Below are 27,652 nucleotides of genomic sequence, written 5' to 3' on the forward strand. Positions count from 1 at the left end.
GGAGCGCGGAGGGGCCGGGCTGAGCGGAGGCTGGGCGCCCGCTCCCGGCCCTTCCCGGCGAGGTACTGAGCACCACCCGTTCCGAGCCCTGCTGCCAGTAAAGTTCCCGAAGCATCACAGTCACCCCTAAAGAGCGAAGAGGGCACGAGCCGGCCGGACGCCCAGCCGGGGGCCGGCGCGCTCGGACGCGGCGAGGCGGCGGTTGCGCCGCGCCCCGGAGGAGCTGTAGCACCGGGCGGCGGGCGGCGCGGGGAGGGTGAGTAGCGGCTCGCGCCCGGGCCGGCGGCCGCACTCCTCGCCCTCGTCGCGGCCCGGGGCCTGCGCAGGGGCGCGGCGGGGCCTCCAAGCCGGGCGCTCGCTCCCACCCGGCCGCCGCGCGCACGCCTGGAGCGCGGGCCCGGGCCCGACGGCGGCCCCCCGGCCCCCGTCTCCCCGCCCCTCCCCGCGCCCCAGTCTCCGCGCGCTCCTGGCGCCCCGCGTCTCCCCGGCTCCCTCGTCTCCCCGCTCTCTCTTCTCCCCGCTCTCCCCTGGCCCCCGCGTCTCCCCCCGCCCCGGTCTCCCTGGACGTGGCGGGCCGTTCAGTGCCGGTCGGGGATGGCTGGGAAAGGGCCCCAGCCCACCCTGGCTTCCAGACCGGGTCCAGGCAGCGGGCCCCTCCCTGCCCGGCCGCACCCTGCCCGGGGTGTTGCCGGGGCGCTCCTGGAATACGGATGAACCGGCTGCGCGCTCCCCTTGACACCGGGCGCCGCACAGTCGCTTTCCATGGGGACCCCAGGCTCGGGACCCTTAGGATGTGATGGGGGACAGCTTCACTGTCACGGCCCGGGCAAGTGACTTTACAGTCTGAGAAGGACTGTTTACGTCTCTAGATTTCATACAGGTCAGGATATCTTCCAGGTAACTTCAGTGAACCTGAGGTTTTCCGTGTTTAAGTATAATCATAACATGTGTTGAAGTACAGGCAGTGATGGAAAAACCACTGTTTTAATCATTGAGTTAACTCTTCCTTTTCTAATGTATTGGACTGCTGTTGATTGTAAACTTAAACTTGGGAATAGAACACATATACAGTATTACTGTCAAGCTTTTAAGGTATTATACTTAGAATGATACTTTTCTAAGAACTTGATTGTGTTCTTTTTAGTCTGTAGAGAAGTGAGTGGCTGATGATAATCACAAAGGTCAGACTGCCTGTGTTAAGATCTAATTCCACTTATTTGTCTTTATATTTTATTCTTTTAAACGTTATCATGTGATAAAGTGGACTTTTTTGGGGAGTGTGCAGTTCTGTGAATTTTAGATTCATGTAACCACCATAATAGAATATGGAACAGTTCTGTCACCTCCAACCACTCATGCTGTCTTTCGTCTCATAAACTCCCCCTTATTCCAACCCCTGGCAATTACTGATCTTCTCTAGAATGTCATGTAAATGGAATCATACAACATGTAAGCTTTTTTCACTCAGTACAATGCCTTTGAGATTCCTTCAAGTTGCTGCATGTATCAATGTATCCTTTTTTCTTACTGAGTAGTATTCTGGTGGATGGATATGCATCCGCTGGAGGACGTGGGATTGTTTGTAGTTTATGGTGACTATAGCTGCTGTAATCATTCCTATGCAGGTTTTTGTGTGAACATCAGTTTTTGTTTCTCTGCTGCTGCTGTTGCTGCTAAGTCGCTTCAGTCGTGTCGAACTCTGTGCGACTCCAGAGACGGCAGCCCACCAGGCTCCCCCGTCCCTGGGATTCTCTAGGCAAGAACACTGGAGTGGGTTGCCATTTCCTTTTTCAATGCATGAAAGTGAAAAGTGAAAGTGAAGTCGCTTAGCCGGGTCTGACTCCCAGCGACCCCATGGACTGCAGCCTACCAGGCTCCTCCCTCCATGGGATTTGCCAAGCAAGAGTACTGGAGTGGGTTGCCATTGCCTGTCATCAGCCAAATGTTTGTGGGGCTTTTTGGAAAGTAAAAGAGAGAAAACTTACCATAGGAGTTTTAAGACTTTCCAGTCAAGGGAAATTCATGCTACTGCTGCTGCTAAGTCGCTTCAGTCGTGTCGGACTCTGTGCAATCCCATAGACGGCAGCCCACCAGGCTCCCCCGTCCCTGGGATTCTCCAGGCAAGAACACTGGAGTGGGTTGCCATTTTGTTTCTCTAGGGTACTGCTACGATTAGTGTTGTAGGATCACATAAAGTATGTTTAACTTTATAAGAAACTGTCACACAGGTTTCCAGAGTGACTATCATTTTGCATTCTCACCAGCAAAATGTGAGAGTTGCAGTTGCTCCACTTCCTGTCTAGCACTTGGTGTAGTCAGATTTTTTAATTTAGCCATTCTGATAGGCATATAGTGGTAATGGCAACCCACTCCTGTATTCTTGCCTGGGAAATCTCATGGACAGAATGTGAGCCTGGTGGGCTGCAGTCTGTGGGGTCGCAAAGAGTAGGATGCAGCAACGGAGCCCAGTGTGTCTTTAACTAATGGCCAAAGCTGTTGAATATCTTTTTGTGTGCCTACTTGGCATATATAATCTTGGATATCTGGCCAAGACTTTTACCTATTTTTAAATTTGGTAGTTTCTTATGTTGACTTTTTAAGGTTCTTTATATGCTCTGGATACAAGTTGTTAGGTATGTTTTGCAACTATTTTCTTGCAGTCTATAACTTGTTTTATTGTTTTAACAGGATCTTTCACAGAGCTGATATTTTTAATTTTGATGAAATCTAATTTATCTATATTCCTTTTGTACATCTTTTGGTAGCATGTCTAAGAATTTTGCCTAATCCCAGGTCAAGAAGGTTTTCACCTTCTAGATATTAAAGTTTTACATTTAGATCTATAATCTATTTTGAATTATTTATATAAGGTGTGAGATTTAGGGGAAGGTTTACTTTTTTGCATATGAATGTCCAGTTGTTCCATCACAATTTGTTGAAAAGACTGCCTTGTCTCCATTTAATAGTTTTGCATTTTTGTCAAACATCAATTGGCTGTATTTGCGTGGGTCTGTTTTTGGGCCCTCTGTTGTATTGGGCCTGTGCTGTGTTGATTTCTGTATCTTTCTCTTTGCCAGTATCACTCTTCATGAATGTAGCTTTAAGTGTCTTAAAATTGGGTGGTATGATTTTCTCCAACTTTCAGTCAATTCAGTCAGTCAGTCGTGTCTGAATTTGATTCATATCAAAGAATTTCGTTTTGGGAGGATGCTGTTGTAAATATCATTTAAATTTTTTTTGGCTTCAAATTGTACCTTGTTAGGATATTAGAAATACAGTTCAGTCTTATGTGTTACTCTTGTATCCTGTGTCCTTGCTAAATTCACTTACTAGTTTCAGGATTGTTTGTTTGATTCCTTGGACAATCCATAGACAACCATGTCATCTGTGAATAGGGATAGTTTTTCCCTATTGTCTGTAAGCACTTTGTGTATTTTTGTTGCTATTGCTCTGGCCATGCCTAATGATAAACCGGAGTAGTGAGAATGAACATCCTTACCTTGTTCTCACTCTAAGGGGGAAAGCAGTCTGTCTTTCAGAATTAAGTATGATGTTAGCTGTATGTTTTTCTGTGTGTTTTTTTTTTAATAGATGCCCTTTATCAGGCTGAAAAATTCCCCTTCTCTTTCTAGTTTGCTGAGAAATTTTCTCACAAATGGATGTTGAATTATGTTAAATATTTCCTCTGCATTAGTTGATATGGTGATGGGGTTTTCCTTCTTTACTCTATTAATGTGGTGGGTTACATTGATATTTTAATGTTGAAACAGCCTTGCATTCCCAAGTAAAGCCCATTTGGTCCTAGTTATTCTTTTTGTGCATTGCTGGATGTCATTTACTCATATTTTGTTGAAGATTCTTGCATTATGTTCATGAGGGGCTGTCTGTCTGGTTTTCTTTTTTGTACTGTCTTTGTGTGGTGCTGGTATCAAGATAATGCTGGCTTTATAAAATAAGTTAGGGGATGTTTCCTTCTCTTCTATATTCTGGGGGGATTGTGTATCATTCTTGAACTGTTTGGTAGAATTCTTCAGTGAAATCACCTGAGCTTGAAGCTTTCTTTTTGAGTTTTTAAAGTTACAGATTTTATTTTCCTAATAGTTATATCAATTTTATTGATTTCTTCTCTTTATTATTTCCATCCTTTTGCTTGCTTTGGGTTTATTTTGCACTTGTTTTTCCAGTTTTTTGACGTGGGAGCTTAGGTTATTGCTTTGAGACTTTTCTTCCTTTCTAAGGTAAGCATTTCAGTTCAGTTCAGTTCAGTCACTCAGTTGTGTCCGACTCTTTGCAACCCCATGAATCACAGCACGCCAGGCCTCCCTGTCCATCACCAACTCCCGGAGTTCACTCAGACTCACGTCCATCGAGTCAGTGATGCCATCCAGCCATCTCATCCTGTGTCATCATCTTCTCCTGCCCCCAATCCCTCCCAGCATCAGAGTCTTTTCCAGTGAGTCAACTCTTCGCATGAGGTGGCCAAAGTACTGGAGATTCAGCTTTAGCATCATTCCAAAGAAATCCCAGGGCTGATCTCCTTCAGAATGGACTGGTTGGATCTCCTTGCAGTCCAAGGGACTCTATTTAGTGTTGTAAATTTTCTCTCTCAGCACTAAGTTAGCTGTGTCCAACAAACTTTTGACACTTTGTATTTTCATTTTATTTCAATTCAGTTATTTTTAAAATTTCTCTTGAGCTTCTGTTTTGGCCCATGGATTGTTGAGAAATCTGTTTTTAGTTTCCAAATGCTTGGAGACTTTCCTGTTATCTTTCTGTTACTGACTTCTAGTTTGATCCCACTGTGGTCTCTTTATTTTAATTTTTTTGAGGGTTGTTTGATGGCCTAGACTATGTCCTATCTTGATACATGTTCAGTGGGTGCTTGAAGAATGTTCTGCTGTTGTGTGGACAGCTCTATAAATGTCAATTACATTCTGATATTTTTATGGTGTTTTTATAATTTCATTTTGTTTTATCATGTTTTCTAGTATTTTTGAGTATTTCTTTGTGTAACTTGTTTAGCCGTGTAGATAATTTATCACAGTCTATTGGTGTCAGCATTTTACAAGCCCAAGCGAAGTATAGAAACCTTACCTCCCTTCACATCCTTTTGTTCTCTCCCATATATAAATAATTGTCTTAAATGTTTTCTCTACGTATATTGAAAACCACATCGAACAGTATTATGATTTTTCTTTCAACTGTCACATGTAACATAGAACATTCAAGAGGATAAGTCTCTCTGTATTTATCCATATTTTTGCTTCTGTCATCTTTCTTTGGTTCTGATACTTTAGGTTGTTTTAATAATTTAATTATGTCTGAAGTGGAGACCTAGAACTTGTACTTTAACAAGTACTTTTAGATGCTTCTTAAATCATGCAAGTTTATGGAGCACTAGGGTCAGTTACTGAGTCTCCATTAGGGACAAAGAAAGGAATGCTCTTCACATTTCAGACATGTTTTGTGTAGTGGTTGTATAAATGAATTTTTGGTTCAGGTAGCTAGAATATAATAGTTAAGTAGGTAGGAACTTGGATAGCATTAATAATTTTAAGAAATGTGAAAAAATTAGCCCTCTGTTCTAAGGGTCTAGACAGTTCATTCAGTCTAAAATGCAAACAGTATAGGTAGTACTGCTTCCATTGTGTGAATAACTGTAACTAGTCTGAAAGTAATGGAGAAGGCGATGGCACCCACTCCAGTACTCTTGCCTGGAAAATCCCATGGACAGATGAGCCTGGTAGGCTGTAGTTCATGGGGTTGCTAAGAGTTGGACACGACTGAGCGACTTAACTTTCACTTTCCTGCATTGGAGAAGGAAATGGCAACCCACTCCAGTGTTCTTGCCTGGAGAATTCCAGGGACAGGAGAGCCTGGTGGGCTGCCGTCTATGGGATCGCACAGAGTCGGACACGACTGAAGTGACTTAGCAGTAGCAGCAGTCTGAAAGTAAAGAAAAAAAGTATGCTGTAAGATTATGGGTAATGGATTCATTGTAACCTAAATACTAAAGTGCTGTAACTTAAGAGCTGGATGCTGTCACTTGGTTGCATAGTATATTACACAGGACCCTTTTGGGTGCGGACCTAGGGATGTCAATTATCACTTGTGAGGATGATGAGCAGTTCCCTTAGACTTTGTATTTGTTTCCCGTTTGGTGTTAACTATCTGTGGAGGATTTCTTCTGGTGTATGAAACTACCATTTTTTGAATGCTTAACTTTCACTGTGCTAAGTGCTTTATATGTATCAATCAATGATCCTGTGAGGTTAAATATCTTCAGAAAACTGAAGCTTGAAGAGGATAAGCAATAACTTCACAAAGAGCACAGAACCAGTAAAAGGCAACTTTAAGTCAGGCCTCAACTCTAAAGCCCATAGTCTTTATCGGCTAATCTTTGTGAAAGGCAGAATCTACTCATTTATCACTACCTAAAAGTCATACATTGTGCTATTGATAAGGATTCAAAAGTGAATATTATTGTCTCTCTTTTCATAGAATTTAAGTTAGATGAACAGAGTGGGGGGGGGGGCCCTTCATCATGGAAACAAATTCTTGGAATTCAGTTTGATTATTTCTTGATAAAATAATTATAGCTTATTTTTATGTCATGAAAAGAATAATTTCATTTTAAACCACAGGTTTGAGAGAGAAGATCTGATCACCTGGAATTAAAGTTGGCACAGAAACCTTTTCAACTCCAAAAATGTTGGAGGAAGATATGGAAGTGGCCATCAAGATGGTGGTTGTAGGGAACGGTGCAGTTGGAAAGTCAAGTATGATTCAGCGGTATTGCAAAGGCATTTTTACAAAAGACTACAAGAAAACCATTGGAGTTGATTTTTTGGAGCGACAAATCCAGTATGTACTTGGCCATTTTATCCTCTGGGTTTTGGTTTGTGAGCAGTGTCCGATGACGGTGTCGGAACGACGGTGACTGGTTACCGCACAAACGCTAGGCGTCGGGCGGCAGCGATGTTCAGTCACTCACTCCTCCGTGTGTCCTCACCGTCTTTCTCCCCCCTCCTCCATCTCTCCCTTTCCTCTGTCATTTTTCTTCTTTTTTGCTACCCTTCTCCCTTCTCTCTTTTTTTCTACTTATATCTGTTTTATATTTATTGGTGGCACCTTGGGCACGTTTTTAAAAAATTTCATTGATTATTTGGCTGTGTTGGGTCTCAGTTGTGGCGCACGGACTCTGGTTGCAGCACGTGGGCTCAGTTGCTCCGTGGCTTGTGGACCTTGGTTCCCTGACCAGGGTTGAGCCCGTGTCCCCTGTGCTGCAAGTCGATTTAACCACCAGGCCACAGGGACGTCCCATCGTGGGCACTTCTTAGATAGAAAGTAGTGCTTGATTCTGCTGAGATTTCTGTCCACAATTTTATTTGGAAGGAAAGTTACCTTTCACAGTAATTTTCATCTCTTATATATTAAGGGATCTGTTTGTATAATCTTCTCTTTTTAAAACTGGACAGGACTATGTAGAAGTTAGAGAATTAATAATTTATTTTTACTTTAAAGAATAAGAGAAGGATTTGAGGGGATTAAATACGCCTGTGAAAAGGAAATCCAGTTCTAAAACACATCAAAGTAACAATTTTTGTCCTTAGTCCTGAGAACTTTTGAGGTTATTTTAAATTGTAGGAGACAAACTAAAATTTATCACAGAGAAATAAGTAACATTAAACAAATCTGACGTAACTGTCCCAGACATTAGCATCAGAGATAATTGTGTTCATTGTTGTAAAAATTGTTGAATTTATAATCTGTTCACCTTCTTTCTAAAAATACTTCTGTTTTTGCTTCCTTTCTTAGGTGTCTTAAGAGGATTCATTTTAAATCTTGATGATGTTTATTTTTGTACTTGTTATCTGGACCAAATTAATATTTTAAGTATATAGTTGACCCTCATTATTTGTAGATTCCATGTTAATATTTTAAGTATGCAGTTAGTTACTTCTCATTATTTGTGGACTTTGTATGTTCGGATTCACTACTTGCTAAAATGTATTTGCGACCCCAGACTCGGGACCCCATTCATGGACATGTACAGAGCCTCAAAACATTTGCGTCACCTGCACACACAGGTCTGGTTGAGGCTGAACGCGACGACCTCCATCTTTTTGTTTCATCTCTCATAAGTACATAAGTGGCCTTTTCCTGTTCTGTTTTTGTGTGTTTTGTTGGTTTTGCTGTTTAAAACGGCCCCAAGCCTAGAACTGAAGTGCTGTCTGGTGAGCTGTGATGTGCCTCGTGGAGAAGACACATGTATTAAAGAAGCTTCTTTCAAGTACCAGTAATAGTGCTGTTGGCCATGAGTTCAAAGTTGATGAATCAACAATATATATTAAATAAGGTGTCTTTAAATAGAACAATGCAGAAAAAGAAGTTATATATTGATTGGTTGATGCAGTTGTAACCAGGAGCTTGAAGGCCCCTTGCCGGGTATTTTCGCTCAGAGCCACGGTTCAGGACTTGCTGACTGGCTGTTGGCAGTGGCTCTATAAAGGGACTGCTGCCCGTGAGTAACACAGGAGGTGCACAGAACAGTCAGTGTCTGCGTTAAGGGGCCCGCGCGGTGAGCTGCTTGGTCCTCTCTCTCTGGTCTCCGCGTTGGAGTAGGCCGGCCGGAGGCGGCAGCTGACCTGAGGAAGCTTTCTCAGGACAGGCCAGGATCCTGTGGATACCAGCCTCCACAGACACTCAGTTCCATGTACCAGATGGCATAGTGTTTGCATTTAACCTCCACACGTGCTCCCATAGACTTTCATTATCTCCACATCACTTACAACATCTAATACAAGGTAAATGCTGCGTGAATAGTTGCCGGACACATGGCATGTTCAGGTTTTGCTTTTTGGAACTTTCTAGAGTTTTTCCCACATATTTTCAAAAAATAATTTTATTTATTTCTGGGTGTGCTGGGTCTTTGTTGCTGAGTGGGCTTTTTTCTAGTTGCGGTGTGTGGGCTTCTCATCGAGGAGGCTTCTCATGTGCGGCACTAGGCTCTAGGGCGTGACTTCAGTGGTTGTGGCGCGCGGGCTCGGAAGTCCGGCTCCTGGTTCTGGAGCACAGGCTCCATAGTGTGATTCTCAGGCTCAGTGGCTCTGCGTGGCATCTCCCAGGATAAGGGATCGGACCCATGTCTTCTTTACCACTGAGCCACCCGAGAAGCCCTCCAAATATATTCTGTCTGTGGTTGGTTGAATCTGCAGGTGTGGGCCCTTCTGATGCTAGTCCTAGAGCCACCTCTATCTGTGACTGTTGTTGAAGGAAGAAACACAACAGGTAACTCCAAATCGTGTAAAGTGACAGCGTTAGGGGGTGTCTTTCACCCTTTACTCTCACTGTGGTTAATGGTCTCAGCACTTAAAAGCACTTAGACTTTTTCAGATTGAAGCCCACAATGTAGTTTTAATACCTCCAGATTTTAAAAATAAAGACATTTCCTTTGCATATAAAATAAATTCATCTCGTTTCAGAGTTAATGACGAAGACGTCAGGCTCATGTTATGGGATACAGCGGGTCAGGAGGAGTTTGACGCGATAACCAAGGCCTACTATCGAGGTAAGTTGTGGGTGTCTTTAGTCTGTTTGGATGTGTTCTTTTGGCTGAACAAAGAATTTTGCCTTTTTTGTTCCCCATAGAAGGATTTCTCTTTAAGAATATTTAAATTAATTCCAAAGTATTTTTGAAAACCCCAGGCCCTTATTCTTATAAAGATCTCATTGGGTGGTAAATAATACTTTATACTATAGACTGTTTGTGTCTGCCTTAGAATTACATGACTCATACAGGCATTCCCAGACCTAGTAAGTCAGAAACTATGAAATGTCTTCTCTGACTCCAGGGAAATGACTATGTAGTCAGAGAATGGAAACTACTATAAGAAAAAGGAAAACTCCGGCAAACAAAATGGCATTTTGTTATGACATTAATGTGTGTGGGTACAGCCTTTTCAGGGCTGCACAAATTCAGAGAAGTATGAGGTACAAGTGAAAGGAAAGAGCTACCATGACAGGATCTAAGACTAAATTGTGGGCAGAATTCCCCTTTTTACCTACCTAGCTTTTTTCTCTAAATTCTCAGTATATAATGCATTCTTTTTGTGACAAATAAATAGGTTGGTTTATTTCTTTTTAAGTTTTTAACACTGTGATTTGCCAGTATTACTTTTTCATTAGTGTGGTTATTTTTTGAGAAAGTAATTACCATTATGTATTTCTAATAAGACAAGTTTGTGTGAGTCTACAATTATTTCAAAATGAAGTTAAAAAAAGAACTGGTCAAATGTGAAAAATGATTTTATTTGTATATGAATAAAAAGGAGAAAATGTTGCAATTGTACATTAAGGATATCATTTGGGTCCCTAATTTAAAGAAAAAGACCAGGTAGCTAAAAATATTTTAATTTCCACTGCAGTTGAGGTTATAACCCTTTTTCCAGTTTTTGCCATAAGACTGTGTTCATTATCATCTATTAATTTTTTTAACTTGGCTCATCGAGTTTGTCACAGACTTCTTATTTTAACTGTTCAGTTTAGTTCAGTCGCTCAGTTGTGTCCAACTGTTTGTGACCCCATGAACTGCAGCATGCCAGGCTTCCCTGTCCATCACCAACTCCTGGAGTTTACTCAGACTCTTGTCCATTGAGTCGGTGATGCCATCCAACCATCTCATCCTCTCTCGTCCCCTTCTCCTCCTGCCTTCAACCTTTCCCAGCGTCAGGGTCTTTTCAGATGAGTCAGCTCTTGGCATCAGGTGGCCAAAGTATTGGAGCTTCAGCTTCAGCATCAGTCCTTCCAATGAACATTCAGGACTGATCTCCTTTAGGATGGACTGGTTGGATCTCCTTGCAGTCCAAGGGACTCTCAAGAGTCTTCTCCAACACCACAGTTCAAAAGCATCAATTCTTTGGTGCTCAGCATGCTTCATGGTCCAACTCTCACATCCATACATGACTGCCGGAAAAACCATAGCTTTGACTAGACGGACCTTTGTTGGCAAAGTAATGTCTCTGCTTTTGAATATGCTATCTAGGTTGGTCATAACTTTTCTTCCAAGGAGCAAATGTCTTTTAATTTCATGGCTGCAGTCACCATCTGCAGTGGTTTTGGAGCCCAAGAAAATAAAGTCTGTCACTGTTTCCCTTGTTTCCCTATCTATTTGCCGTGAAGTGATGGGACTGGATGCCATGATCTTCATTTTTGGAATGTTGAGTTTTAAGCCAGCTTTTTCATTCTCCTCTATGACTTTCATCAAGAGGCTCTTTAGTTTCTCTTCCTGCCCTAAGGGTCATGTCATCTGCATATCTGAGGTTATTGATATTTCTCTCGGCGATCTTGATTCCAGCTTGTGCTTCATCCAGCCCAGCGTTTCTCATGACGTACTCTGCATATATCATCCATTTCTCTTTCATATGTTTACAAAAGACATTCTTTGCCAGAAACTAAAACGAGAGCCCGTAATTATTAGTATTTACATCTTAATGGAAGAACTGACTGATGCTGAAGCTGAAACTCCAGTACTTTGGCCACTTCATGTGAAGAGTTGACTCATTGGAAAAGACTCTGATGCTGGGAGGGATTGGGGGCAGGAGGAGAAGGGGACGACAGAGGATGAGATGGCTGGATGGCATCACCGACTCGATGCACATGAGTTTGGGTAAACTCCAGGAGTTGATGATGGACAGGGAGGCATGGTGTGCTGTGATTCATGGTGTCGCGAAGGGTCGGACACGACTGAGCGACTGAACTGAACATTTTAATTTACTATGGGTGATACTCAAATTTCTTTTCCCTTTGTTTCATTTGGACTAGAAGGCTTTAAACAGATTTAATCTCCCTGTATTTAACGTTTTAAAGCTATCATAAGTATATAAATAGATCTGTTAAAAGCTTTTCCTAAAATGTAACTTTTTTTAGCCAACTCTGTTAAAATGGCAGAGGGTGGATACTGAGCCAGGTCTTAAGCCTTAGCTTTTTTCCCCTCACATCCCTATTTGAATTAAGGAACAAACAGTGGCAACATTATGTCAATTTGACATATTGGACATTCTTTTATGCTTTTTTTTTAGGCTCCATAAGAATGCTTTTGGCTACTGACAGCAGAAAATAGATTTCACACTGACTTATTTACCGTCTGTTGACTTGTTAGTGGGAGTAGCTTTCAGTTGCGGTTTTGTTGGGATGGTAGCCTCACTAATCTCCGGGCTGGCACCCTCCCAATGTGGGGTTCCTCCTCATGTTGATTTTCCTCTAGGCTGCAGGGTTACAGTGCTTTGTTCACATCCTTGGGGACCCAAGGTTACTTCCCACAACTGTGCATCAAAAGTCCAGAGCTTTTATCTGATCAGACCACCTTTGACCAGATTACAGTGAGAAGTTAGAGGAAGATGATTAACCTAATCGGCTTGTTGCACATGTGGCCCCCCCAGGGCAGATGGTAGGGTTGGCTGCCTAAACTGTAGGCTGCTGTTCAGAGAGGGAGAGGTGTTCTCAGAGGCCGGGGTGCAGGATGACAATTGGCACCAGGTAACATCTGCTTCTAGTGTAGATTCCAGTGATGATTTAATTAAGCAGAAATAAAGAGTAGGGAGAAAAGGTAAGGTGGGCAGAATGAGTTCTGATGGAGATTCAGTGACTGAAACACTATGCCTTAAAAAATTATGACCTACTAATTTTTATTCTAAAAATGTGTTATTCAAGATACATAAAAATTCTATTTAAAAAAAATTATTATAATTCATTTAGAAGACCTATTACAGCAAGATTGTTGCTCCAAGGGGTGGTTATGTTCTTAGAGTACTGGCTTAATTGCACAGTGAGGCATGTGGAAACATGATTTCCTTGTCAGTAGGTTAGAACAGAGTGCAGATCATATTAGGAAGTCTTTAGCACCCCAGATGACTCCTCTTAAACTCTTAAGGAAGTCCACCCTTGGCAATAGAAACCATACTTAGAAAGTTGCATACAACATAAAAGAGATTTTCATTACAGTTTTTTACTGTGACTTGGTTCTCAGGAAAAAAAAAAAGCTTCTGACTAAATATATGGAAATGAGGTTTTAGACTTAAGACCTGTTATTTGAGATTATGCACATAAATAGCTGAGCGCTAGGAATTGATGCTTTTGAACTGTGGTGTTGGAGAAGACTCTCGAGAGTCCCTTGGACTGCAAGGAGATCCAGCCAGTCCGTCCTGAAGGAAATCAGTCCTGAATGTGCATTGGCAGGACTGATGCTAAAGCTGAAACTCTGATACTTTGGCCACCTGATGCGAAGAGCCAACTCATTGGAAAAGACCCTGATGCTGGGAAAGATTTAAGGCAGGAGGAGAAGAGGACAACAGAGGATGAGGTGGTTGGATGGTGTCACCAAGTCAGTGGACATGGGTTTGAGCAAGCTCTGGGAGTTGGTAATGGACAGGGAAGCCTGGTGTGCTGCTGTCCATGGGGTTGCAAAGACTCGGACATGACTAAGCGACTATACTGAACTCACATAAGTAGAAGAAAACACTTATTTTCTTAAAAAAAAAAAAAAAAACTTTATTTCACAAATATAAATGAATATAAATTGTTGGAAATTGAATAGCTCTGGACAAGAAACTGGTTTTAAGTTATAATTATAAACACAAGAATTTAGGAATAACAGAATTAGATTGCAATGTCAGGTTTGTTTTGAAGTTACATGAGCATGGAATCTGTGACAAATTGGTTCATTGAATAATTTGTGTGCTTTAGGTTATAAAGTGTCAAAAAGAATAGGGGCCAACATTTTAAATCCTTAGTAATATCTATAATAGTGTTTTTAAAGCCTTGTGATTCCAGCTGGCCTTTTCCAGTGTTCTCTAGAGCAGTGTTTCTTCCAATCTGCTGTGCACAGGAATCCCCTGGGGAGCTCATTAAAATGCAGCCTGACTTCCCTAGGTCTGCGGTGGCTCCAAGAGCCTGCTTTCCCGCCGCCTCCCGGGTGACACTGATCCTGCTCCTCAGCCACTCTGGACTGGCCTGCAGACCATCTTGTAGTATCTGTCAGTGGTTTGAGGACAGAATTAACTCTGCATATTATGTATCTTGGAGACTATTTTCTGAATTGTATTAAAATATGGTGACTTTTTTGGAATGATCTTGTTAATGAGGAATAAACACTTGCTATTGGTGATCTTGTCATTGACACCAAAAATTTATTCAGAGCTCCGTATTCTGATCTGTGCATAAGTGAGGTAGTTTATTAACTGTTAGAAGTGATCCATTTATGGGTGGTTTACTGTTACCTATGATATTGAAGAAACTTTTCCAGTGCTCCAGTTTTTAGGGTAGGTAGTATTGAAGGTATGTTGAATAATAGGAAAATAAAGGTCTTTGTAAAATATATGGATAGAAGACACTAGCTGCTTTTCAGTGTCAACAACAGAGAAATTAAAACATTAACTTTTCCAAAGATGTTTAGCACTAACAGAGGTTGGAGGAAGAAAAAGAATGGAGAGCAGCATGGGGTCATTTTATTTTGTTTTTTTTATGGTCATTTAAAAATTAAATGTAGTTATAATTGATATATGGCAGAAAACAACACAATATTAGAAAGCATTCATCCTCCAATGTAAAATAAACACATTAAAAAAAAATAGTTACAATTGTTATGCTGGAGAGCCATAGCTCCTGAAGGTAGGGAAATGCAGCTCTGTGTCTCGCCCCCTCTTTATGTGCGCATGGATGGAGGAGCCTGATGGTCTGCCGTCTGTGGGGTCGCACAGAGTCGGACACGACTGATGCAGCTTAGCAGCAGCAGCAGGCAGTAGAAGGAAAAGGCCTTTCCTTGACAATACCCTCAGCTCATGTCTCTTCTGCGCACTCTTTCTTTAACTTTATATTGGAGTGTAGCTGATTAACAGTGTCGTGATAGTTTCAGATGAATAGTGAAGGGATTTAGCCATTCATGTACATGTACCCATTCTCTCCCAGACTTACCTCCCATCCAGGCCAACTCCTGGTCACTCTTAAATAATTTTTCTCAGCTGCCTCAGTGATTTCTAGTCATAAACATATCTCAATTAGTAGTAGGAATAGCCAGATAATGTAAGTTATATCTCTTTTTCTCTGGGACAGGCCTTGTGGTCTGGGAGGGGAATGCGGATGGCTTCACTCCCAGCTCTTCCCAAGCGGGCCAGGCCCTGAGGCCCCTGGAGTGGGCACGGAGCAGGGTGGCAGGGTGGTGTGGTGCCAGGGCCTCTGTGTGCCGATGGTAGCAGGTGCTTCTCTCTCTGGGACTTCGTCCTGGCTTCCTCGGTGCTTCCCGGTCTTGGGGCACAAATGTGTCCTTGATTCTGTCAGCTGATTTCCTTTTTGTGGGAGTCAGCGCTGCACTGCCATCTCCCCTGGTGCCAGCTCCCAGTGCCCCGAAGTGGCCCTGCTGGACATGGTTTGCAGTGACCCCGCGCGGGCTTCCGTCCGGGACGTGGCTCACCGCTGCCCGTGTGAGGCCCTCGTGTGCTGTTGGGCCTGCTGTTGGTGCGGCACAGTCACCCCGCAGACGCGGCCCTTCTCTGCTGGTCCCATCAGCTTGGATGCGGGCAGTGCTTCTTTAAGGAAATCCTTCGAGTATCTCCTGCCTTTCCACTTCTTCTCAATTCTTAAAAAATGCTTGAAGAGCTTAAGGGAGTTCCAGACTTGTATAATAGATTTGTAGCCATTTTCTTTGTATGTTTGGCAAATAACAATCTTCTCACACACATTTTGGAATCTGGTATTTGTCATTTGTTTTGTCAGTGCCTCAGTCACAATTCTGTAAGAGTCTTCTTTTAGTTTATTTTTTGTGTCTTTTAGAAAGGACTTTTTTTTGTTTGTTTAGCTTTTTACGTTTTCCGTAGCCATGAAGTTAAAAGACGCTTACTCCTTGAAAGGAAAGCTATGACCAACCTAGATAGCATATTCAAAAGCAGAAACATTACTTTGCCAACAAAGGTCCGTCTAGTCAAGGCTATGGTTTTTCCTGTGGTCATGTATGGATGTGAGAGTTGGACTGTGAAGAAGGCTGAGCACCGAAGAATTGATGCTTTTGAACTGTGGTGTTGGAGAAGACTCCTGAGAGTCCCTTGGGCTGCAAGGAGATCCAACCAGTCCATTCTGAAGGAGATCAGTCCTGAGTGTTCTTTGGAAGGACTGATGCTAAAGCTGAAACTCCAATACTTTGGCCACCTGGTGAGAAGAGTTGACTCATTGGAAAAGACTCTGATGCTGGGAGGGATTGGGGGCAAGAGGAGAAGGGGACGACAGAGGATGAGATGGCTGGATGGCATCACTGACTCGATGGACGTGAGTCTGAGTGAACTCCGGGAGTTGGTGATGGACAGGGAGGCCTGGTATGCTGCGATTCATGGGGTCGAAAAGAGTTGGACACGACTGAGCGACTGAACTGAACTGAACTGAGGGCTATTCAGTTGTTTGGTAGTTTCTCATTTAAAATTGGATGATTCTACTTTGCTCCTTTGGTTTGATAGTCACACATTCTTTTTATTCTTAGGGTGATTCCCTTTAGCTTAAGATTCTGTCTTGGCTTACAACCCACCTCCACACACACACACCCACCCCCCTACACACAGGGGATGGGTGTGGGGTGTAGAAGTGAGAAGCCAGGGAAGGAAGGAGAGCTATCCACAGAGGGTGCAGTGATGAGCCGGTTACTGCTGCGGGCAGCTGGGTGCCCACCCTAGTTAGGGGCTGGGGAGACAAGCTGAGGTTTTCACCCTCCCCCCCTCCTCCCCAGGCGTCAAGGCCTCACTGGGTGCACTAAAGCAGGGGTCCTCTGAGGCCTGGGCAGACGAGCACCCCTGCAGCCAGTGCTGGAGGTGAGGGGGGACCCCCAGCTCTCCTGCGCCCACCTCCCTGTGGATGAATCGAGTCCAGATCCCTCTTCCTCCTCCTCAGCGGGCACTGTGCCCCTTCCCAGTCCTGGGGACTCTCTCCGCACAGCCCCCCACTAAAGAATTTTGTTTTATGGACAGACTTTTATACTTTGATCCTTGATTTTTTAAAAACAAAATTGTGCTTTTCTTAGTTAATCATCCTTACTGCCCTTATCTCTGGTGCTCTCTGCTTAGATTTTTGTTGTTTGTTGGCTGTTTTTGTTTTGTTTACATACTTCTCTGAGTGTTTGTTTGTTTGTTTTTTGTGACTGAGAGCTTGTATGCTTGGAAATACCCTATTGGACCCTCAAATTTAAATGATACTTGACTGGATATAAAAGTCTATGTTTAAAGCTAACAATTTTATTAACAAAGAATGCTTTCTTAAAGTATGAGTAAATAATGTTCTATTTATAGTTTAAGTAAATATGAGAGTTAAACATAAATTTATTGTCCAGTATGCTAGTGTGATCGCTTCAGTCTCTTTCTCCTTCAATTCTGAGAAAGTCTCAGGGTGTGTCTTATCAGTCTGCCTGTCCCCTAGCCCTGAGTTTTGCATAACTGATTTATTCTTTGGTTTCAAGCCTGTGGTAGTGGAGGGAAGCGTCTGCTTTTCAGCCATAGTGAAGTGCCATGTTTTCCTTCATTAATTGTTCTTTGGCTTTCTACCAAATTCCCTCAGGGGATGAGCAACTCTGTTTTGGCCTCAGAGTGTCCTGGTAGCCCTGTGTTTGTGTCTGGCCTCTGAGTGGCAGGAGACTCTCACACCTGAGGGCCTTGGAAGGAAGGCGCAGCAATGAGGAGTCCTCTGGCTCAGGAGAGTTTTCTCTTGTCGCCTGCTTTTGTTACCAGGCTGCCTGATTCAAGAGCTAATCATTTGTCAAAACCCTCTTCCAGAAGATTGCTGCTTATTTTTAAAATTAGATATTATAACCTAATATGATAGTTGATGATTAAAATATTGTCAGTAAGTATGCTATGGGAATTCAGTTGAACAGGATGAAAAACTAAAACTTTCTTCCTCTCTATTATATATAAATATTTTACTCTTGGCACTGCACTGGTTCTTTGGTGGGGCACTGGCTTCTCATTGCTGTGGCTTCTCTTGTTGCAGAGCACAGGCTCTTCGTACACGGGCTTTAGTAGTTGGAGCGTGTGGGGTCAGTGTTCCGGCCCCGGGGCCCTAGAGCGCGCAGGCTTTAGTGGCTGCAGTGCTTGAGCGTTGGTCCTCGGCATATGGAATCTTCCCTGACCAGGGATTGAACCCCTGTTCCCTGCATTGGCAGGCGGATTCTTACCCACTGTGCCACCAGGGAAGTCTGGCATTGGTTCTTAAGTTGTGTTCTTCAGCATCATTGGTATTCTCCTAAAATAAAATAATACAGATTTTTTTGAAAGTAAATAGAATGAGAAAATTGTGCTTTTTCTTAAATCTGCACTGAAGAAAATTAAGAAAAAAGTGACAGGGATTAACAGGAAGAATTTGGCAACAGCCTGTTATTCATGGCTAGTTTACTATTCTCTCTGGCTCTTATTGTATCATTAAACGTATTAGTATTTTGTGGTATTTCACTAGGAATGTGTATAATTTTGAGGGCACCTTGATGCACAAATTTGAGAACCACTGTTCTTGGTAAAAATTGGTTCTTTGAAATGGAAAATAGAGTTTATATGTTAAAAAAATAAGCAGTGCTACAAAGATGAGTTCAACATTACTTACATAAAAATCATTTTGAGTACATAAAAGTTGCCTGCACCCTGCATAGGACTGTTTCATTAATGTAAATAACATTTTTATTTTGTGACCTTACAGGAGCCCAGGCTTGTGTGCTTGTATTTTCTACCACAGACAGGGAATCTTTTGAAGCCATTTCCAGTTGGAGAGAGAAAGTGGTGGCTGAAGTTGGAGACATACCAACTGCACTCGTACAAAACAAGATCGATCTCCTGGATGACTCTTGTATAAAGAAGTAAGGTGGCTATTGTTGAGGGGGTGGTGGTAATTCTAGAAAGATAAAACCTATTTTATTTCTTTGTATAGACTTACAAAAGACAGGTTTATACTTAAAATTTTCTGTGAGCTATTGTGTGACTGGTTTGAGTTTAAACAAGTTCACACTGAATCAGAAGTAAAGAAAATTAAAGGAATACATTTTGGGAGGCCCTTTTAGAGTTCTAGGTCCTTGCAACTCAATCCAACTCTGTGTGTGAAGTCAAATCTAGACAGAGTATGAGTGTTAACTCTATATGTTCTAGTATCCAGCATAAGTATGTTGATGAGTTTAAATAGGGAAGCAGTTCAAATTCACACTGTTTTGTGTACTCAGTACCGTTATGTTCACATGTGTGAACAGCATTTGGCATCCAGATAATCTCTCTGTAAGTATTAGTTTATTGCATTATTAACATTTTGCTGACTTTGAAAATAGTTGCCTGGTTCTTTCTTACCTTACCTTATTTTTTTTGGTATGTTCATTAGTCATCTGATGCTGTGTAACAAATTAGCCCAAAACTTAGTGGTTTAAGACAACGAACGTTATTTCATAGTTTTTGTGGGTCAGGAATTTGGGAGTGGCTTAGCTGGCTGGCTTCATTTTGGGTGTTTCGTGAGGTTGCTGCCAAGAAGCTGCTGGGGTCTTGTGGTCACTAGAAGGCTTGACTGGGGCAGGGGGTCTGCTGTCAGGCTGGCACCCTTGCTTGGGTCCAGGCAGGAGGCCCCTCTCTTGAGCTGGGAGGGTCCTTACGGCGCGGCAGCCTTTGTCCCAGGCATGTGATCCCAGAGAGGGAAAGGCAGGAAAGCCGCAGTGCCTCTTAGGGTGCTTATGAGGGACTCTTGAGTCACACACTGTTGTGTTATTGACAACACAGGCCAGCTTGATTACAGGGAGGGGCAGTGTGGCAGAGGAGTCACTGGGAACCCTTTTAAAGAATCAGCAGCTGTAACGAAACTAGAATTAGGGGTCCTCTCTCGGAGACACTTCAGCATACTGACTTTGGCTTAGGCAGCAAAGTAGTTTTGTAGCCAAGGAGAGTCAAATAGATAATGCAGTTAAGACTCTGGGAGTGTAATTAAATTCAAGTGTTTTTAAAAATGGAAGAGAGAAAATTAAAGTATTAGATAAAGAAAAGTAATATTTAACTATTCTAAGGCTAGAATTAGTGACTTTATGGAAAAGTGTCTTTTACAATTACAGTGAGATGGCTGGTGTTTACCCCCCAAGAGCAATGACAACTGAAAATCCTCCTCAGGCACTGACCCCCCTCGGGCACTGACCCCACCTCAGGCACTGATTCCCCTCTGCTCAGGCACTCACTCCACCTTGACACTGACCTCCCCTTGTCGGGCACTCACCCCACCTCAGACACTGACCCCACCCCCCACCCCAGACACTGACCTCCCCGCCTCAGGTACTGACTCCTGACCTTGGGCACTGACTCCCCACCCTCGGGCACTGACCTCCCCCCTCCCGGTACTGACCCCTGCCCTCAGGCACTCACCCCACCTCGACACTGATTCCCCCCCCCCCAGACACTGACCCCCCCCTCCTCAGGTAATGACCCCCCCACCTTGGGCACTGAGCCCCCCTCCCTCGGGCACTGACCCCCCCCAGGCACTGACCCCCACTTCGGGCACTGACGCGCCCCCCGCCACCCCCGGGCACTCATCCTTCCTCAGACACTGACACTGCCCCCAGACACTGACTTCCCCGCCTCAGGTACTGACCCCCCCACCTCGGGCACTGACCCCCCCTTTGGGCACTGACCCTCCCGCCTTAGGCACTGACCCCCGCCCCCTCCTTGGGCACTGACCCCCCTCAGGCACTGACCCTCCCCCTCAGGCTGTATGCAGTAAATGTAGTAAAACAAGTGCTCAGAAAGTACCTTTACATGCATTTTTTTTTTAACTTGATGTGTAGTGAGGAAGCCGAGGCACTGGCAAAAAAGTTGAAGTTGAGATTCTACAGGACTTCAGTGAAGGAGGACCTGAATGTCAGTGAAGGTAAAGTGCCTCTTAATACTAATGGCAGGACGTTTGTTTTTTCTTCTTATGCCTTTTCTCTGTGTGGTTTGGAAATCATGTTTCTACTTTGGGGGGGAGGGGGGATTGTCTGATTAACTTTATTTTTTTTTTTTATTTTAACTTTACAATATTGTATTGGTTTTGCCATATATCAAAATGAATCCGCAGTCATGTTTGTATTTTTAATGTTTTTATTTAGTTTTGCTTGCACCGGCCTTTGTTGCTGTGCAGGCTCTTTCTCTAGCTGTGAGGAGCGGGCTGCCCTCTGGCCGCGTTGCACGGGCCATTGTGGAGGCTCCCCTCATCGTGGTGCGCTCTTGGGCGCAGGCTCAGCAGCTCTGACCACAGGCTTAGTTGCTCTGTGGTATGTGGAATCTTCCCAACCAGGAATCCAACTCGTGTCCCCTGAATTGGCAGGCGGATTCTTACCCACTGTGCCACCAGAGAAGTTCTAGAAGTCTTATTTATAATGCGAATAGGATTTTTCTCGTTGTTACATGTCATCAAGTAGTGTAAAGGCTTGATGCTGCTCTGGGTTTGAGTCCTTAGTTATTTACTAATGTCTTTGAATAATTCTTACTCTACAGCAGAATTCCAGTGGGCTTTTGTTCTGTTTTTTATCTTTAAAAATACAGCTGACTGTGTGTGAGTGTATATGTGTGTTTTTCAAGCGTACCTTCTAAAGTTGCTGCATTGTCCTGAAACACAGCAGTGGACACCCACTAGGTAGTTACGGCACCCTTAACTTGTATTTCCTACTTTCTGGGATTGGAGGAAGATGATGGTTATTTTTCTCATTCTGGAATTGCTACTTATTTTGTTAGATTGCAGCTTGATTGTTGGAGAAGGCAGTGGCACCCCACTCCGGTACTCTTGCCTGGAAAATCCCATGGATGGCAGAGCCTGGTGGGCTGCAGACCATGGGGTCGCGAAGAGTCAGACATGACTGAGCAACTTCACTTTCAGTTTTCACTTTCATGCACTAGAGAAGGAAATGGCAACCCACTCCAGTGTTCTTGCCTGGAGAATCCCAGGGACGGGGGAGCCTGGTGGGCTGCCGTCTATGGGGTCGCACAGAGTCGGACACGACTGAAGCGACTTAGCAGCAGCTTGATTGTTGCTTCAGTGTCCCAAGTAATACTTATCACCTAAAGAAAGAGGCACCTTTTTAAGACTGAGTCAGATTAGTGTTGCTGAATATTAATTACTGTTCAGGTATACTTTAAAGAGCCAATGACTACAGTGTTATTTTATTTCTTTACTAATAAAATGCGTGTCCACTGTGTATTTATTGGTATTACCATCGTAATTAGGTATTACTCAGATAATTTTTAGAAGTTGAATTTTTTTCAACTCATTTGTATACTTCTAATTTTAAATTTGTTTCATAAATATAAATATTATAATAAGTGATGTACAATAACAGGTTTTCTGTGCATAGATTATACTGACCTGGCAAGGCTTCTGGTTTTGTTTTCATTCCAGTTTTTAAATATTTGGCTGAAAAATATCTTCAAAAGCTTAAACAACAAATAGCTGAGAATCCAGAATCAATGCATTCAAGTAGTAACAAAATTGGTAAGTACCCAGAAAGTTTTAGCCCCATGTTTACCTGGCAAATTTATTTTCCATTCATTATCATATTTACCTTAAAGGATACAGTATGCTCATTTCTTTAAAGAAATGTGAGATTATTAGGAGTATCAGCTCTCTTATTAAAGGTATATTGAGTTAAAAGATTTTACCTGAGGAATTTTCTAAAGGTCTCTCCTATTTGACTTGACAGTTGCCCTGTCTCGGCACCTTTTCCCTTTCCTGCCGCCTTGCTTAGTACCCAGCCTGATTTTAGCATGCGATGCCAGCAGAGTGTCGTGCTCGCCAGGGAGCAGGGACCACCTGCCCGTGTCTTGACTTTGGACAGTGGGTTTCTGGGAGGGCAGGTACTAGTCCTGTCCTAAGGACCCTTGCCTGCACCCCACCTACACATTCACGTACGGCATTTTCCTGACCTGTTTTAACTTTTCTTACTTCACCTTTTTTATTGCCTGTGTTCCTACTGTCAGACCCCGCACGTGCGCCGACCCATGCCCGGGCTGTAGTGCCAAGCTGCTGTCGTGTCTGGTCTCCTGGGCCCACCCTGTCTCCTCCAGTCTGCTGAGTAGAACCCTTTGCTAGATCCTGGTTGTGCAGCACATTGAGTGCAGGCTCACCACATCCCAGCATTTGAAGACCGTGTGGGCCATCCTTCCTGCGCAGCCTCATGCCCCCTTCCATCACATACCTTGTTTACTGTTCCACTGAAGGCCCGCTGTTTCTTGAGTCTTCTCTTGTGCTCATGTTGGCTCTTCCATCAAGAATGGCCTCCCCTTCCCATCTTCTGTCTGGAACTGTGCATCCTTCGAGGTCTGTGTCCAAAGCTCTTGACTCTGGCTGGAGCACGGCCTTCACTTCTCTTAAACAATCAGAGACCTGAGTGCAGGGTATGTCCAGGGCCCAGTCCCTCCTTCCTGTCGTTTGTCCTTTCTTACGAGTTAGATGTGGTTGACCCTTCCTTTGAGCTCTCTGTGGGACGTCGCGTCTCTTTTATGACACCTAACGTCGTGTCCTGCAGCATCGCTGCACCCCTCAGAGTGTAAGCCCCTTGGGCACGAACAGTCTTGGCTGTCATGGTATTGCCCAAAGTGTCTGTGCAGAGTCTTGTGTATCACGGATGGTAAATAGCTCATGGATTGGAGATTACATTGTGGGACCCTCATAGTGCAAAATGAAAACTGTAACAGTTGAAAGTTTTTCTTTAGTTCATCCCTTTTGTCTGCTCATCACTTTGAGGATCTGCAGACCATTTTGCCATTGTTTTAGCCTGGACAGAAACATCTGCCATCACTGCCAGCTCTTACATGTGTGGCGTCTTTATTAATATGACTTATAACAAGACAGATGCTATTGAGGAAGTTCTATGATGTGAAGTTAGTAAGTGAAGCTATTAAAGTGATCATACAGATTTCAAATTTCAAAAACTGATTGTTACCGAAAAGAGGCAGAGGGATGTGCAGAGAGTGTCGCCTCTGGGCAGTAGAGGCAGGAAGGCCTCCATGCGCTCTTGACCCCACGTGTGTGTCCCGCGGTGCCGTGGGGCTCTGAGGCACTGAGGGGGAGAGACTTCACTGCCACCCTCCTGGTTCTTATTGAACTTGAACTCTCTTATTGTCTATTAAAAATAGATGAAGTGAAAACAAAAGCTTCATATTGTAAATACTTGCAAACGTGGCTAATTTACTAAGAAGCCGGGAGCACAGCCTAGTAGGTGAGCCTGCAGTCCGTCAGTGTCAACATCTGTATCGTCCCTCACTTTTTCCAGGGGTCTTTAGCACGTCTGCTGGGAGTCACTTGGGTCAGAATTCAAGTACCCTCAATGGTGGAGATGTCATCAACCTCAGGCCCAACAGACAGAGGACCAAGAAAAACCGAAATCCTTTCAGCAGCTGTAGCATACCCTAACAGGCCTCAGGGAGGAGGAAATGGAATTACATTGTGCAGTAAGACACGTCCAGCTATCACAGTATGTTACACGATGTTTCGCAGACTTTGCACCTAATCGGCTGTCTGAAAATTGACAGACTTAAACATTATTCTGCAGTGCTTTTCAGAATGGAGCAAGATCTCTGAAAAATTACTGCCCTGTGGACTCATTTTAATTTTTTTACATTAGACGAAGCTTCTCCTGTTATTCAAGGAACGATATAAGAAACATCAAAAACAGGTTTTGCTGAATTTGAAATGCAGAAACACATAAATGAAATGCCTAAATATATTGGTATAGATTTTAATATTAGGGGTCAAGGAAAGATAGCAGGCGTTCTTTTTCTGAAATTGGTCATCTAGCTTTTCTGGGAAATAATATTGACTCTGAATACTTACAAGAATAATATTGAAAGGCAAGCCCTAATCTTGCCAGACTGCATTAGTGTGTACTTTATGATGTTAGTTGTGCGATGTCTGTATATGTGGAACATGGAGGTGTGTGCACACAGATCCCTGGTTCTGGAGTAAAGGAAGGTATGTGCAGTGTTTAAGGAAACATGGAATCTAACTTGTTCATTCATGAAACCATTTACACACTTACGTGTATGTTCTAAGTTTTAATTTTCAAATGAGAAATTCCAGATAGATATTTTGCAAAATGAGGTTGACTTTAAAAAGTGCTTTGTGCCAAAAATCTCATACCTAATTCTCAGTGCTTTACTAGAATTTATACTGTTGGTAATCTCTTTTAAAAGCAGCTTTCCTCTCTAACAGGGTAGATGAAAGAGGCGTGTAAGTGCATTAGTGCTGGAGCCCCTCCCAGGTGGGCCTGGTCACGGGATCTTTTCCACGTCCCTGCACGTGGGTGGTGGGCTCGAGCTGGCGGCTGCAGGACCCCTGCCCTGGGCAGCGTGGCCACCCCACGCCTGGGGCCTTTTGCTGTTGACAACACAATTCTGAACTTTTAGGATTATACTAGCAGTTTTTTTAAACATACAAGAGGTGATTTTTTTTTTGTCTTAAACCACATTACCGATTTTATAATGCCCTGCAACTCTAAAGCTTCTTTTTGTTTACACATTTTTATATGTTTTTTTCAGGTTATAATTTTAAAATTTCTATAATCTTCAGTTTGTATAGAACTTTCTCAAGAGCTCTGTCAGCACCAAATACAAAGTAATTGTGGCAGAGCATACATTTTGTGATTTGGACAGTAGCTTTCCAGTGCAGATAAATAATTGCATGAACTGTACTAAAAGTGGTTATCATTCATCGATGACTTGTTTTTAACCCCTTGCAACATATACCTGGTCTTTACAGGATTTAAAAATATGTGAAATAACTTTTCTTAGAAAGTGTGTCACATTTTTAATTATTTGTACTAAATGCATAATGTCTTATATATTCCTTTTATATGTTTTCTCTTTTTTTAAAGTCTGCCATCTGCACCACCCTCATCCCCCTGTCCAGATTAATGTTGAGAACAGAATAGAATTTTTTAGGACATGTCTTTAAATGGTCAGGAGTGAATGTTTGCTTTTCATAATATTGAAATAATCGGGCATTATCTATTTCAAAGTAATATAAAATCTTTATTTTTATGTCACCAGTTGTCACCACTCCCACTGCTGGCAGTGGGGTAGGTGTTGGGAGAAAACCCTGTTCCTGACGTTGGGTGCCCACTGGCAATTCATCTTCCCTTTTCTACTCTCTGGAAATACAGTCCCTTTAATTTTTGCACAAAATATATTTTTCAGCAAACAGTCTTTATAGCAGAAAAATCATGAGATATAAAATGTTGTAGTTCTATTTCACATTAATTAAATGTATGTGGGTAGAAGTTTGTTATTTTTCTATATAAAAAATGTACTCTCTGATGATGGTTGCAGTTCCCTTGATATCTGTAATATAATCTTATGTAGTTTTATTTTTTTAAGGAGAACTGGGATCTTGGTTACACGTTTGAATTTTTAATTTGCAATTCTGTATTTTACCTAACCATAATTGGTTAATTTAAATAATTAAATAGGCCCCCAAATCAGTCTCAAGTTACTTTCTCAGTTTGTAAAACCTTCAAAACTGACACTAAATTTTTTTGCTGAGACCTTTAATTCTTTTAAATAACTACTAATTTCTGAACCGTGGCTGCTAAAGAAATAAGGCCCCAGGACACTGTGCATCTGTGCACTGATACACTTTTCTACATCGTGGCTGGTCCTCTGCTGCGGTGTGGTTGCCTTGTCTCAGAATGCTCAGGATTCCTTTTCCTCTTTCAGTCTGCCTGTTGAATTAATAGCATATAGAATAGCCCACATGAAGCAACAGAATTATATTACATCAAGCGAAATGGTTTCCTTTTTATCTGCCCAAAGCTGACAACACTCGTGTACTTCTTCAAAACCGAGTGAAACTAACATTACCAAGAAGAGCCCGTCCCACCGTGGCCTGAGCGCACGCTGATCTGGGTGTCCCCGGAGCTGGCAGTGCCGTGCGTGGGCAGGATCACTGAAGGGCCCCTCTGTGCCCGGAGTCCAGGCTGGGCTCTCCTCTGAGATCCTGGACTTGGCTGCAGGACCTGACATCCCAACTTAAAGACTGTCAGATTCTTGCCTCCTTTTAAACACCTTTCAAATAGTTGGTAACTTGCTGAGGTCCTTCCGTCACTAGGGTGTGTTTTTCTGGAAACAAAATGAACTGATCGGTGAAAATCTGTCCCACGGGCAGTCATCTGGTGAACAAGGCAGTCCTGGGCTGAACTGGCGTGAATGGGAAGGGGAGGATTCCCAGATGCTGAGAGTCTATGAGAACTTGAGGAAAACCTGGTTGTCTGCTGATAAAGAAAAAGATGGAACAGAAAATCTTTTATCTCGTAGTGAACCTGATGATAGCAAATGAGCTTGACAAATCAAGAGACTTTGCTAGTTATCATTAAGAATTAATGTCTCCCATGAGAAGAGACATTTACATAAGGTGGACTTGGGCTGGCATTGAAACTACCATGAATGTCCTCAGAGTGTAACTGCTTTTTATGAAAAGACATATAAATATATAAAACCAGTCTGGAGCTTGAGTGTTTTTTTTCCCCCAGTGTGAAAAAGTACCTACCTTTTAATGAAAACTGAATGTGATGTATTCGTCTTGAAGTATTTGGGGAAGGGGACGTGTGTGTATCAGTAAGCACTAGCAGATAGTCTATAGTTGCACT

General features: G+C 43.0%; 1 protein-coding gene across 2 annotated transcripts; it reads left to right on the top strand.

Moving 5' to 3' along the window:
• Window positions 1-27,504, top strand: RAB23 (RAB23, member RAS oncogene family). 2 transcript variants are annotated; one of them, XM_024983749.2, is made up of 7 exons: window positions 1-256; window positions 6,645-6,864; window positions 9,486-9,571; window positions 18,718-18,874; window positions 20,822-20,904; window positions 22,411-22,503; window positions 24,284-27,504. In XM_024983749.2, the coding sequence occupies exons 2-7, from the start codon at window positions 6,710-6,712 to the stop codon at window positions 24,421-24,423; spliced, it is 714 nt and encodes a 237-aa protein (XP_024839517.1). In that variant the 5' UTR covers window positions 1-256; window positions 6,645-6,709; the 3' UTR covers window positions 24,424-27,504. The 2 variants fall into 2 exon arrangements, with proteins under 2 accessions (XP_024839517.1, NP_001193835.1); NM_001206906.1 differs by lacking the exon at window positions 1-256 and having other exon boundaries at window positions 6,710-6,864; window positions 24,284-24,423.
• The last annotated feature ends 148 nt before the right edge of the window (window positions 27,505-27,652 follow it).

The sequence above is a fragment of the Bos taurus genome, chromosome 23, assembly GCF_002263795.3.
Source record: "Bos taurus isolate L1 Dominette 01449 registration number 42190680 breed Hereford chromosome 23, ARS-UCD2.0, whole genome shotgun sequence".
NCBI classification, from domain to species: Eukaryota; Metazoa; Chordata; class Mammalia; order Artiodactyla; family Bovidae; genus Bos; species Bos taurus.